General features: G+C 39.5%; 1 protein-coding gene across 1 annotated transcript in view; it reads left to right on the forward strand.

The window, feature by feature from the left end:
• ERBB4 (v-erb-b2 avian erythroblastic leukemia viral oncogene homolog 4) overlaps nucleotides 1-14,684 on the forward strand; it is a 580,731-nt gene that overhangs the window by 407,273 nt on the left and 158,774 nt on the right. Inside the window, exons 14-16 of the mRNA XM_009329670.1 lie at nucleotides 5,663-5,795; nucleotides 7,757-7,850; nucleotides 9,360-9,514. Of these exons, the coding sequence (XP_009327945.1) occupies nucleotides 5,663-5,795; nucleotides 7,757-7,850; nucleotides 9,360-9,514 (382 nt within the window). The remainder of the gene's footprint in view (nucleotides 1-5,662; nucleotides 5,796-7,756; nucleotides 7,851-9,359; nucleotides 9,515-14,684) is intronic.

Genomic DNA, 14,684 nt, shown 5'->3' on the forward strand with positions numbered 1-14,684 from the left:
GGAAGATAGAGACAACAGGCTTCAGAGGGTAGAAAATGCTACAGAATTATCCAACACGCAAAATATACTTTGTACTCCTGATAATGTCAATTATTTCATCTTGCTATTTCTGCCACTTCTTAACAATGTTAAAATAGTCACCAAATATTTCACCACCTTTAAGATGGCTTTTCCAAAAGCTGGTTAAAAGCCTAGGGCAGATTTCACTTGTTTGTAGAATGTTGAAAATACAGGAGCAAAACATATTTGTGTTTTTTGAATTTAAAAAAAATCCATAAACCCACAAAGCTCTATCACTTTATGTTATCTTTCTAATATTGTCCCTTGCAGGGCCAGAGAGGGGTGGGTACCTGGGAGGATTGTGACCTCTCTCTTCTCCACCTTCCCTCCACAGGATAGAAATGTCAGTGTCCAAGCTTGTGTGCACAGGGAACATAGAAGAAAGTGGCACCTTTGAGGCTGAGTGCCATGGAAAGGGCAGCAGTACGTGATCATCAGTGAGAGACTTCTGAACTGCATAGATGCTAAAAGACACCTAGGCTTTGGGGCAGGTTACAGAAGACTTGACGGCAAGGGACAAATTGAGGCTTCAACAGACGTTGCACCTTTAGCACAGTCTGATGGTGTCTCCCAAGGCTGTTTAAGAGTTCAGATGGCAAATGGGCATCTTACAACTGATAAGCCGAGTGGAAATTAATTGGAGAGCATTTATCTAAAATGCAGTGCATGAAGCTCTCATCTAATGTAGGCTTTTAATTGTCTAGTACTATAAACTGTGATGTTAAACACAGTTTGTGCATAAAACTTACTTCGTTATGAACATTATTGATGCAGAATGAATGACTATAAAGTTATTTACTAGAGAATGTGCTCTGGTAGTTAGATTTTACCGTTGCTCTGTGCTGAAGTGAAAAATCTGCCTTTTTTTCTCAGCATGGGATTTTTACAGAACAGTCAGAGGTGACTCATGTTAAATATGAGTGCACACAAAATAAATGTAGAAAAAATGTTCTTTTATACAAAGTTATTTAAATAATTGTTTTCAGCTTTAGTGACACCCACAGTGTACAGTGAAACCTTTATAGGCAAAGGTTGTTATAAATGTGATTGTTATGAATTATGCCAATTTAGCCACCAATTAACAACTTGAATAAATGATTACGTTCATTATCAGGTGTCATGCAAAGCTAATTGAAGTCTGTGGGAACTTTTCTATTGAGTTCACGGAGCTTTGGATCAGGCCCATAAGTCTATAGCCAAATAACAATAATTCTTCTTTTTTTAGATAGTTAATTTTCTTGTGATCTATCTAGATTGGGGAAAAACATTGAACCTTTCTGCTTCTAACCTGTGTGACCCCATTGATAAAGAATGAACACTTGTTCTAAAACGCCCGTTGAAAATGAGTTCCTGTCAAAAGCATTATTGTTCTTTCCTTCCACATATGGCCATGTGATATGCTGGAGCTTCAGAACATTCTCAGCTCATGGAAATGCCAAAGAATGTGTCTAAAATTGAAACATTTCTTTAGCCATCCCTATAATTAAAGAAGAGGAAGACAGACAAGCATAATGGGTTTTTATAAGTTGTCAAAAAACCTACTCCCTTCTTGTCAGTATTCATTTATGAAAACATTTCTATGACTTAGAAATAAGCAGAAGAAAATAGTGATTATTTTTTTTCCTATTGCTTTTTTCATAGACTACAGGCACTGTGTTGACTAGATTTCAATAGGGTAATCATGATTTTCTTTACTGAAAAGCTCTCATTTTATTTGCATAAGGTTACTCTGTATATTTTCTGAGCTATCTTGTAATAGTGTCACCTGCTATTTGAAGGGATATTTTAGTGCAACACTGTGTGCATGCGTGTGTAAATAAATTCTGATCCCAGTGTAGACTGACAGCTGAGAACAGCGAAAAGAAAGGAAATCACTGGTAATAAAAGCACAATTTCAAGTTACAAAAAAAGGTGAGAAAGCAAATAGGAAACTGCCTTTCAATGATGAGTGTGTAAAACAAAATCAGAGGAATTACTAATATTCTTAAGATGGAAAATGAGAACAAAGGGATCTCCAAAGCAGGGTGGGTTTTTTTATTGCGTGACAAGTACTTAAAGTGAGTCATTAACTAGAAAATGAAACTATTTATATAAAAAGTTTGCTTAATTAGAACTGTGATAGTTTCTGGGTTTAGGTTTTCTTCCTTCTTTTTTTTATTTGCTGATACAGTTTGAGCCTGAAGCTGTCTGTTAATCCCAGGTGTCCCTGTGGCAGGCAACGTGAGGCAGGACTCGTATATTTGTCTGGTCAGTGTCAGTCACACGTCACCGTGAGACTGGATGAAATCAAGGGAGATTGGCAGACCAGGCATGAAGTGCTGGAGTCTGCTCTGAGGGAGCCCTCAAGTGTGCTCTAAATCCTAAGGCATAATTGGGGTTCCCCTGAAACGACCAGCTGTATCACCCGGAACTTTTTTCCTGGGTGCTCCTGTAGGCAATGAACATGAAATAGGCGAAAGCTGGCCTTTAATACCAAGTCAATGCGCCTCCAGAACTGTACTGCACAAAGCCAGTATTAGACTGAGATACACATAAAATGTCTAAAATTAGGTGAAAAAGGAAGCTGTGTGGGCTACACATGTAGTATTTGCTAATGCAAAGCTTTCGCCTAGTTCCTTTGATTTCTATGAATTTTAGTCAATGGCAGCATAGTGGAACTACTGACATTTGGTAGTTGTTATAAAAGCATTGCCACACTTAAAAAAAGTTAGGGTTAGGACAGTAATGAAAAGCTGGATTTTTTGTCTCTGCTCATACTGGCTTTGTGTGGTATGGTTCCTTTGACTGCAGCAGAATGACTCCTGATTTACAGCAGAGCTCAGGGAAAAATGGCATGCTAAATAGCTCAGGTCTCTCTTGCTGTGCTGGAATCTCTGAGAATTAATACGCTTTAAAGGAAATTAAATTAACACCTGGAATTACTCCTAAACTTAATTATTTTATGTTTGGCTGTACGTGATTTGAGCTTTGAGGCAAAAGAAGAACCAAAAAGATACTTCTGAACACCTTCTGGATGTTGTCATTAAGAAAGTATATGTGATATTTAAAAAAAAAAAAATGTATTCGAGCATTCCAGCCTTGATAAGACATAAGTGTGCACACTTTTCATGTCCAAGGTTATTGTATTGAATAAGACAGTGCTCATCTACCTGCTGAATTACATGTATTGTACAGCAGAGCCATGCAGGGTCAGCAACAGCACTGTACAAGTAGGAAGCGTGCTGGCGAATCTCTTGTTCTTGGATCAGTTTGCCTGCAAGGGCTGGAGGACATGAAATCTTTGATTGGTTCCTATGCTTCTTGTAAAGGTGAAATGTCCTTTTTTGGCACTGAATTATGAAAATGTTCTAGGCAGAAAAAGAAACAAGTAGATGAAAATCTGCCATTCTCAATCTCAGTAAAGCAAAATATCCCATTTCAAGAAGAAAGGAAATATGGAAGAAGCTTCACTCCTCCTGCCTACTTGCTACATGGGCTAGGAGACAGAAACCATGCATACAATTGTTGCATATTTTTTTTCTGAAAGAAGTGCTTTCTTATAAATTCAGTGGTCAGAAAGCAGGGTGACAGTGGGAGGAGGGACGGGACAGGTAGTGTATGTCAAAGGAAAGCCCCCTGCCAGTGTGGCAGGAACTTCCTGCATGTCAGCAGGCAAAAGGAGGTACAGGAATTGCCTTGTAGGAAACAGAAGAGGACATAGGCTAGGCATGCTGTATAGATCAGAAAGGTGTGTTTGACAAACACGGTGCCAACATCAAACAATGATGCATGATGAAAACCGGTGATTAAAGAGCAGTTAGAGAGAGAGTCGCTGTGTGAAGCAGTGTGCTCTCCCGTACAGTAGGCTGCTATGACAGATATTCAGTGGTTCAAATGTGGGACATTATATCCACCATAGCACAGAATAACCAGTGTTAAAACATAATGTGGAGAGCAGAAAGCATCTTTCTGTTGACTCTTTCATGATTTAGAAGGGCTTTGTGCTTCTCAGGTAATAAAACTCAGTATACTCTTTAATTGTTATGGTAGATTGTAATAGACAGTACCTAACTGCAGTGTTCCAGTCTTGACAGTGGAGACAAGACCATCAGGCATCCTGAAATGAAAATAGGGCTTTTTTTTCCAGTCACCCAGCTATGCTGCTGTACTGAAAGAAGTGTAGAAAAATAGTGCGCAAAGAACTACTGTCTTTTTATTTAATATAAAGCTGCCAGAGAGCTTTTTTGCATTTTTGCAAAAAGATTTTCTGTTGATTTTGCTATTGCCCCTCTTTAAATGTGTGCTGGGCATATGCAGTTGCTGTTGTATAAAACAGTATTCAGTGTGTATGTGTTCCTGACTGGGCATCTTTGCTACAGCATTGGAGGGAGTGGTAGAATTCTACCAACAAACCTACTTTTAATTTATTATTTGACACTTCCCTCAAGTTGTTTCCAGTGGTTTAAAAGAAAAAGTGTTTATATATTTGCCATCTCTGATATTTCAGATCTTTGCTATTTTTAATCTACACAGTCTACTATGTAACCATTTGCATAAAACATTTCATCATGCAAGAGTGAATTCAGGTTAAGAAATCTACCCTTTCACATGCCAGGGTCTGGCTGAATCTGTGCAACTGGACTTTCTTCAGATGCTGGAGAGATAACATGTGTTTCCTTTTGCTCTTTGCTTATTCTCTCCCATCTGTCACAGTCATCTAGATATTTATGTGGAGAAGGATTTATATAAAATAAAAATACAGAATTAATTATATTGTTTGAAACAACCTTTCCCCCTCACCCTTTGTTCATTTTGTTTATTTAAGCTGAATTTTGGTTTTGAGACAGGGACCATTGTTTGTTTTATGTATTTTGGGGGTTTTAATATAAAGTCTCTTTGGTTCTTCAGGTGCTTTTGCAATAAACAATTAAAAAACCCGCAGTTAATGACAACTTTTCTTCAACTTTTCCCCCACCATCCATAAGTTTTATTTTAGGGAGTCCTCAGTTCAGATGTAGTGATTTATATTTTAGTTTAATAGCCTTTCTGTGGATTTGGACAATTGATTTTTCAAATCCTTTAAACTTTTGGCATTTACCATGTCCTGTGTCAGGGAATTCTGCAGCTTGAGCTATACTTTCTAAGAAGAAAAATTTCAGTTTTGAACCCTATTGGGTTCCTGTCTCTTTGAATGCCCATGAGGGACTTGGACAAAGGAATGAACAATCGTTTCATGCTTACTTATCATCTTCTTGTCATGATTTTATAGACCTTTATTGTGTCCTTTCTCACCCATATCCAAGGCTACTCCTCTATTTGTTCCTGGTATAGAGGCTCTTCTCTAGTTTTGATCATCCTTGCAGTGCTCTTAAATCTTTTTCCCATTCTACTATCTCCTTTCTGAAGGGAACAGACCAGAAGTGTGTATAGTATTCAAACTGTGAGTGCACAGTTTGTTTCTGTAGTGGTATGATGATAATTTTCTGTTTTTTCTCTATTCTCTTTCTAGAAAATCTGAAGGTTCAGTTTACTTTTCTGAGTATGGCAGAATGCTGAATGTAATGTTTTCCTTTGGATTTCAGAGGACTATGTAAATTGATGACAGTATCCTCTCTCCCTGCAGCTGCCGATGGAATGGTGTGTAATGAGTTATGCTCAAGTGATGGCTGTTGGGGGCCAGGGCCAGACCAGTGTCTCTCCTGCAAGCGCTTCATCAGGGGAAGGACCTGCATAGATTCTTGTAACCTGTATGATGGGTAAGATATTTCCCTTGCACTTTTCCCTAAAGTTGCTGACTATGTCGTTCAGGACTTTAATGAGTAAGTTATTTTGGTTTTACATTAATCAATATCTGGTTCCATTGCCAATATTACTGATTTTGAGTGAAATATATTGTGGGGTAAGTTTTAAGTATTTCCGAATCTGAACTTGTGTAGAAGGCTTTACCTAGTTTTCTGCTGACTAAAATTTTCATGCAACATCAAAAGTTTGCTGCACCTTTTGCATTCCTGATGATGTGAACAATTTGATTTGGGTGAAGACTAAAAAACTCACCATTTAGCCCTACTTGAATATTGACACCCCTATTCAGAAACACATACAGTTATGTTCTTTCAGATTAGTTAAATTTAGGCATGTGATAAAGGATAAGGACCTCAAAGTGGGAAAACTCGCTCTCTTTTTGTTTTCATAACACACTATGTATGTGTACACACAAATATAAATAATAAAACCAACATGAGTTCTTCCCCCCCCTTCCTTCTCCCACTCATGCATGTGCATCACCTTTTCTGGAGGATGGGTGGGGGAATAACTACCTACGGCACAGCCAAGGCTTATGACAGAAATATAGAGCTGAACTGCTTATATTAGCTGCAGCAGAAGAAATTCATAATTAGGCTATGGAGGGAAGCAGATAGAATTTAACTTCCTGTATAACAGTATAGCAAGGTCCCTGCCACCTCTTTTAAAGTTAAGATAAAAAAACTAAATTATTTTAATTGTCTTTTTCAGCTCAAACTGAAAGGGCAGCAAAGGTGCTTCAGGGTTGGGTCAGATGTATTTGACTTCTCTTTTAGTCCTCAACAGGAAAGCTCTATCTCCACAGCCAGAGAAGGGTGAGCTTACTTGCCATGTGAGCAAGTGAGCAACATCAAGCGAGGTTTTCCTCAGCTGTATTGTTGCAATAGATCCTAATGGCTGTAGAGGAGCAGAGGGAGAATGTGGATAAACTAAGCACAGAGGCCTTCACCTTTACCTGAATATTACTAGAGCCCACTAACATGAGTGTGCAGCACATCTTTAACTGTTTAATGAATATTTTAACTGGTTAATGCAACAAGATGGGATCCACCTGCAAAGCTTAGGTGTCCAGTCTGAGCTAGTTACATAGATTCTCTCTGTGGTTAGTGGAAGAGAAGTGACCTGTTCAGGTGTTAATTCATCTAAGCCTAGAAGGTGGGATGAATTGTGTTGAGAAGGTGCTGGAGGTTTTTTTGTGAGTGGCAACTGGAAGCTGAAATGAGACATCAGGTGTTTGAAGGAAGAAGTCCCTCATACTATCACTACTTTTTTCCCCCCTTATAAGTGGTTAATAAAAAAAAAATAACTCACTTGGGTTATAGTTTCTTGTGGATACATGAAATAAATGAGGAAAAGGATTTGTTTTGATATTTTGTAGATTCAGACCTCAGTCTAGAATTGTGGTTGATAAAAAAGTTATGAGCCTTTTGTAGAATGGGCTTTAAAACAGGAGTCTGCACAGAGACTTAACTAAAACAACAAGAACAGCACTGCGATCAATGCTTTTTCTAATCCTTTCCTATCTGATAGTGATGTCTCGCATGTAACAAGTGGTTTCCTGAATCTGAGCCATGAGGGGACAATTCCATAGATAAAAATTGAGAAATGAGCTGCTTTGTCCTGTTAATGAGGTCCTTATTTCTTAAGGAAAGAGGAGAAAAAACACTCTAGTTTTATACTGGTAAACAAGATGTCTACTGCTTCACCTGCCTATGAATGAGGTTGCTGATGGGGCCCGGTTTTCAGCTGGTGTAAAGCAGCATAATGTCGTTATCAGAAGCAACCTCAGCTAGCACAGTCTGCTGACCTTAGTGAAGCTGAAATGGTTTCCACCAGGTGAAGAGCCAGCTATTATGTCTCAGTTTCAGTCTTGCTTTTGCTTTCTCCTAACCTGCCTGCAAAAATATTTTCCTAGGGAATTTCGAGAATTTGCAAATGGTTCTGTCTGTGTGGAGTGTGATCCCCAGTGTGAAAAGATGGAAGAAAACATGATCACGTGCTATGGGCCGGTAAGAACAAAATTTGGTGTATTATGGGCTAGCTTGTTTAAAGTGTCCTAAAGCACAGGTATTTTTTGCTTAAAGAATTTAGAGTGGCTATTGAAAATTAATGTTAACAAAAGCAGAAAAAAATGCATATTATTTCATGTAGAGAAAGAATTCTGCTCGTGTTAAATTGATGCTGGGAATAAACTTCCTTGGATCAGTCTCCTTAAGAAAATGGTTTAAAAAGTAGTGTCCTTTTCTTTCCTAGTTGTCTTAATGCCTTAGTGGTACAGATCCACAAAGTTTTTAAATGACAGATAGCATTCAGTTGCGATTTGAGTGCCCTCTTTTATCACTGTTTTCATTCTTTATACTCAGTTCTGTCCTGTTCTACTACAACTTCAGTTACTTTTTTTTTTTCCACCAAAAAAGTGTAGGAATTTGTCTCAATCTCAGTGAGCTTGAGCAATATGTTGTTTGGGTTTATTTACTTAAGTTAGCCTTTTAGGTTGTTTTGAATGAGAATTTTTTTCATGCATCCTAAATGAATGTTAACTGTGGCTGTCACCTTTATAATGGCCAGCGAGTCTTCTTTCAAAGGTTATTGCTCTTTTGCAAGATAGAAGTTGTCTCTTTCTTTTGGTCTTTTGTATACTGCCAAGATTAAAAATCACAAGTATCCTGGGCAATGAGGAGTTGTATTTTAGGCTCTTCATCATTGAGAAAATCTAACACGTAACTTATTTCCTTATTTCTGTGACTTACCTACTGAATGAAAAAAAAAAAAAAGGCCTTACACTAACAATCATTCTCATCATCATTTTTGTGGCAATACCGTGTTTTGTGCAACACAACCATAAAGCAAGAAGCTAATGTTTCAAGTGTTCAACCCATGAGGGAAATTTGGATTTGTAGCAGGGCTCATGGACATAAAATCCTAGACCAGTGCCCAACCTGAACACCAGATTTGGTTATACACTGGCTTATCACCGCAGCTTTAAAATTTTACTTTTACATTGTCCAGGAGCCTTGGTTTATAGTTCTTAACAGTCTAGTCTACATATGTATTAAGAAGAAGTAGACCTTGTAGTTATTCCGTATTGTTGTGACCAGGTACTGTAGGGAGAACACAGTGTGGAAAGTAATTCTGGAGTGCGGAGTAGGGGATCCCACTGAAAGGCCATTGCAGTTGCTTTTCAAATATGGTTCAGTTTTGAACAGTGTTGCAGGAAATTTCTCAGGTGGGCATGAAGTCCTTTGTGTTAAGCACACCAGTAATATTGATAAAGCTGTTTAGAAGCTGGAAGTTAGTCTTACGCTCTACAGAATAGGTTTATGGCCAAAATCACCAGGATTTACATGTGCACTGCTCTAACAGAGACTGGAACCATGCAGCTACCCTGTTTGTTGGGAAAGAAATGCTGCTACAGTTATTGCTGAGTGTGCTGTCATGCCAGGACCTGCAATTCTAGTGCAGCAGGAAAAGACAGAGTAACTTGAATGAACTGCATTTCTTTCTTCCATGCTCTCCAGGGACCTGACCACTGCACAAAGTGTTTCCATTTTAAGGATGGTCCAAATTGTGTGGAAAAATGTCCTGATGGCTTACAGGGGGCCAACAGCTTCATTTTCAAATACGCTGATGAGGATCATGAGTGCCATCCATGTCATCCAAACTGCACCCAAGGGTAAGTGCAAATTCTGTGAAGTGAGCCATCCTATTTACTGTTTGTAGTGCATCATGATTTAGATACAGTTCGGCTTGGTAAAGCACTTGTCCCGCTCCTGAAAACAGAGTGTGTGCAGCAGTACTGTAACCTTTGATTTCCAGGTCTCTCATGACATTCAAGTTCCAGTCATGAACGTCCAGCAGCTTATCAAAAGCTTACACCCCTTTTGAAAGCCACAGAGAACAACCTTTCACAGCAGTGCTCTTAGCTTTCCTGCTAGCTAGCACTGGTTTGTAGCAAATGCTGCCATTAACACTTATGTAAGGGTAGGCCTGTACAGTGAGTTTATTTTTAGTATTTACTTGTTGACAGAATTTTCATGTCTGCTCCTTAGTATTGATGAACTAACCTGGCAGTGCTACCATGAGACGAGAGTGTTACTGCCCCCTTTTTCATATGGGAACTGATGCAAAAGGTTTGTCTGAAATCAGACTCTGTACAGGAGTCTGAGCATAAATTTCTCAAGTCCTGTCTAAGTGCCCAAAAACACTTGTTACATTTGGAAATATACAACCAATGTATCTAAGCCAGAATTAAGAATCTTTGCAACAAAATAGTAGTAGTTGCATACACAACTGTTGTTTTGCATGGGCCACGTAAGTTATAAATGTCTTTCGATGAGACGATTGGTGTCCAGCATACAAAGAAATGGAGAGGCAGCCAGGGGAAAAAAGAGAACATTCCAGCCAGTGAAATAATCTTCGACAAGAGGCTTTTATTGTTTAGCAGCTAAAATTAAACCAGTAAATTATTCAATGTAATCTTGATGTCAACAGCTGTTGCCATTCAAAATGAGACCTTTTGCTGGTTTTGCAAATCTAATTACAATAGAGCCATTAGGGAAATGAAAGTGAGATCGCAAAGACACAGCCAGGATCTGTTACAGACTTGTCTTCCCCTCAGACCCTTTAAATCAGTTACGCAATAAGAAAAATGCTGCTACTGTGGAAGAAGAGTGTAAGAAGAAACAATATGAAAAGATGAGCTCACTGCAGGAGCTCTGGTCCTGGCTTTAATAGATGGTGGAAGTGCCAATTCTGATCGAATCCGACAAGCCCAGCTATGGATGATAGATTTACTGTCTGCCCTGCATAAGAAGTGCCTTGCAGGTCTGTTGGCCTCTCAGAAGACCAGGATGTGACATTTCTTCCCATTCCCTCCTCTTTTCTGGGGAGGTCTAAATGGTCTAACTTGATCACTAATGATTACTAATCTTCGTGGCATAACTGTCTTTCTCCTAGACCAGGAAGGGAACAGAATGTTTTCCATGCCTTTCCACTTCATATGCGTCAGTATTTTGCAAGTGGTTGTTTGTTTTATTCTCCCTGGATAGAACAGGATAAAGAAGGGAGGCTTTTATGCCTTGTGATGAAAATCTGACATTCTAGTTCATAAACAAATAGGAAGAGCATCAGGCAGTTGTAACTGAACTTGCCGGTATTGATTGGCAACCCTTGGTGACACAGGGTTCCTTTATTCTGAGTTATGTTGTCATTTAATCCTTGAACGTTCAGTTTTCCCTTCTTTTTATTTTCTGCAGCTGATTAGATGAAAGAATGTCTTATTTAGCATCGTGTGCCAATCCCCAGAGCAATGACAAACTACCACTAGTAAAAGGGCCAGAGGTCTCACCCAGGTTACATACGCAAAGGTGTGGTTATCTCCCAGATGAGGAGCTATCCCTTTGCCATGAGTCAAATATTATTCCTCATAGAAATCCTCATCCTCTTATTAAATAGTTAATGTGTCTATTCTTAGGTATTTTGTTACCCTTCATGAAAACAACAGCCCACCACCCCCCAAATCTGGGTAAGCATGGGTATTCTTTTCTAGTGTTCCTTTCTGGCATGTGATTATGTTAATAAAACTGTTAATGACTGCCTCGATGTTTGAGGTTTATGGGTTGTCCATCTTCTTGCCAACGTTGTCAAGGGCTGAATGTGCCCACAGAGAAGGGAAATCAGTTACTCTCTCTCCTTTTCCCCTTCAATACTGAATTCTCTAGTTTCCTACCCTTCCTTTAGAAATTAATATTTAAATTCCCCTCAATCAGGATTCTTCAGTGAAATAGATTGTGGAGGGAACACATCTTAATATTTGTCTCACGACTGAATGGTACAGAGAAACAGTAATTCCACTTCATCTAGCATGTCTGTTCTCTTCTCTGTCAGATCAATTGCTGGAATAAAACTGATGCCCTCGCAGTACAGCGTGGATACTCATCAAAAAGTTTTGAGCTGCTGCAGAGCAGTGCTCCCAGTGTGGTATTATCTCATTCCTGCAGTGCAGTTTTCTTTGAATCAGGGTGCTTGCTAAAATGAATTGTTAGCTCTCATACATTGTTTCTAGTCATCCCCACCTGCTGCTGTCACCAAAGAAGGTCTCTGTCCCACCTCTGTGTTTCCTGTGAGCGTTTTGCCACAATTTTGTCATGGCACTTGCAGATGATTGTTTTACACCCTAGAGCATGAGATTTGATAACGCCATTCTCCTCCCTTATTCAAATATAATGAGTGCTTCTGTTAATAGGTGTGTAATTATCTAGCCCTCTTAACGATCTTACATTGACTAAAAGAACTACTGAGGAGTGACTTCCTTGGATGCAACAACTGTGCTCTTGGCCTTGCATCCCCATGATAAACATCAGCTACTTGAAGCCAGTTTGGAGCAGATACGAGGCACATGGGACAGCTACCCCATTTAATTCAAGAGAGTTGGAAAGCATTTGGCACCTCTTCCTTCAGAGCTAGCCAAAATGGAACACTTCCACAGAAGTAAAATACTAATTATGTAATAGCATTTGACAGTCTGCTTCCTCGCAGGGCAAGACACAAATGGGAGATCTCACTGGACACCTCCCCTCATCATAGAAAGGCATTTTCTCACACAACTTTTTGAAGGAAGTGTACTACTCTTCACCAAAACTTTATTTTCCTTCTAAGCCAAGACCAGAGAAGTCATGGGAGCCTTATCAACACGTGTGTAGTCCAGAAGGGATTTGAAGGCAGAAGGACTGTCTTGCCGCTAAAACTTAGGTGTATTTTCATAGAATCATTAAGGTTGGAAAAGACCTCTAAGATCATCGAGTCCAACCGTCAACCCAACGCCACCATGCCCACTAAACCATGTCCCGAAGCGCCTCATCTACACGTCTTTTAAATACTTCCAGGGATGGTGACTCAACCACTTCCCTGGGCAGCCTCTTCCAATGTTTAACCACACTTTCAGTAAAGACATTTTTCCTCACGTCCAATCTAAACCTCCCCTGGCGCAACTTGAGGCCATTTCCTCTCGTCCTATCGCCAGTTACTTGGGAGAAGAGACCAACACCCACCTCGCTACAGCCTCCTTTCAGGTAGTTGTAGAGAGCAATGAGGTCTCCCCTGAGCCTCCTTTTCTCCAGGCTAAACAACCCCAGTTCCCCCAGCCGCTCCTCATAAGACTTGTGCTCCAGACCCCTCACCAGCCTCGTTGCCCTTCTCTGGACACGTTCCAACATCTCAATGTCCTTCTTGTAGTGAGGGGCCCAAAACTGAACACAGTGTTCGAGGTGCAGCCTCACCAGTGCCGAGTACAGGGGCACGATCGCTTCCCTAATGCCTTTTTAGGAAGGCATTATGAATTTCAGTTGAAACAATAGTGCAAATTCAATGGCAACAAACTGAATAAGAAACTGTTACTATTTTGTTGATGCAAAATTTCCTCCTACCTCCTGCCCGAGTTCAACTTTCTTACTATCACCATCAGTATGCACTTCCTGCCAGCTAAGTAACCCACTGTTTTTGAGTTGTCTGGCTTTATCCATAGCAGTGGTTGGATGACCAGGTCATCGCCACAACTAACGTTTTCTCTTGTCCAGAGTTCATCCATTTATGACATTGTATAATCAGTTTTGTTTGTTTCCAATGACAAAGATTTTTGAGAATTCACCTGACTAGAAATGGCTTCGCTACTCCGCATCTGTGAACAGTTAAGACCCCACCTTTCAATCTTAAGGAAAATTGATGGAAGACAATATTTGTGACAGAGGGGGAAAAGGATTGTTTCAGGAAAACAGTTGTTACTCCAATTTTCAAAACTGTTTTAACTCATCATTTTCTTTCAGAGGATGATTATCTGTAAAGCTAGGATGAGCTCCAAGTGTAATTTTCTGTATAAGCTGTATTGGACTGTTGTAAGGTACTGAATATATCATTAATAAATGGGCATGTATCAGTTAACCAGTTCATTTTACAGAGTGAAATTGGAAATGAAAATATCATCCAGACTCCAAGCGGAAGAAGGAGCCCTGAGGGTGAATGGAGTACCGATGTGATGTATGATTGTGTCATGCTTGTACTTATTTGTGTCAAAAAAGCCTGAAACCAAGGGACTTACTTCCAGAGGAAAAATAACTGATGACTTGGTGGTGCAAAATAACTTGTTAATAGACATTGCCATTACTTACACAGCATTGTACTTTGCTGCATGTAATCAGGACAGCCACTCATAGAGTAGGAAACTGTTCAACATGACTAGGAGTAATGGAAGTTGCACCTGGACAGAGTTTTCTGTTTGGGGCTGGGAAATCCACTGAAGATTACAGATTTAAATAAAAATCAATGGTATTTCAACTTTGAGTGGGTGAGGTCCAAACAGCTCTCTCTTCTTGGATTCAAGTCCTGTTCTCCAGAAGTCTGAGAGAATAAATGTACAGATGTGAAATGACTCCAAGACAACAGGCTCTTTATGTTGGTCTGCCAGTTATCTGAACTAGTAATGGGCTCTCAGGCTTCTAATTTAAAGAGGGACGCCTTTTTTTTTTTTATAGCAAGAGTCTGAGCTCAGCTTCTCTTGACGTGCTAGGGAAATGGAAGATCTGAACAACTTTTTTTCAGTCTCCTTCATTACTGAACTGGTTTTCTGTAAATTGCTGAGAATGCCATGAAAGAAAGAAATGTTAGATATGTTTGAGACTGGTTAGAATTCAGACAGTCCTGAATTCTGAAGTCCTGAAGCCCAGGACAGCTGTGAAATTTCAAAAAACACCCATCAAGAGTTCTCTCTTAAGTTTTTGAACTGCATGTAAATCTACCCTTTCTGTTTATGCATTATCTGGCCACCTGGGTATTTAATGAATCCTTTTTAT

The sequence above is a fragment of the Pygoscelis adeliae genome, unplaced genomic scaffold, assembly GCF_000699105.1.
Source record: "Pygoscelis adeliae isolate BGI_AS28 unplaced genomic scaffold, ASM69910v1 Scaffold7, whole genome shotgun sequence".
Classification (NCBI taxonomy): domain Eukaryota; kingdom Metazoa; phylum Chordata; class Aves; order Sphenisciformes; family Spheniscidae; genus Pygoscelis; species Pygoscelis adeliae.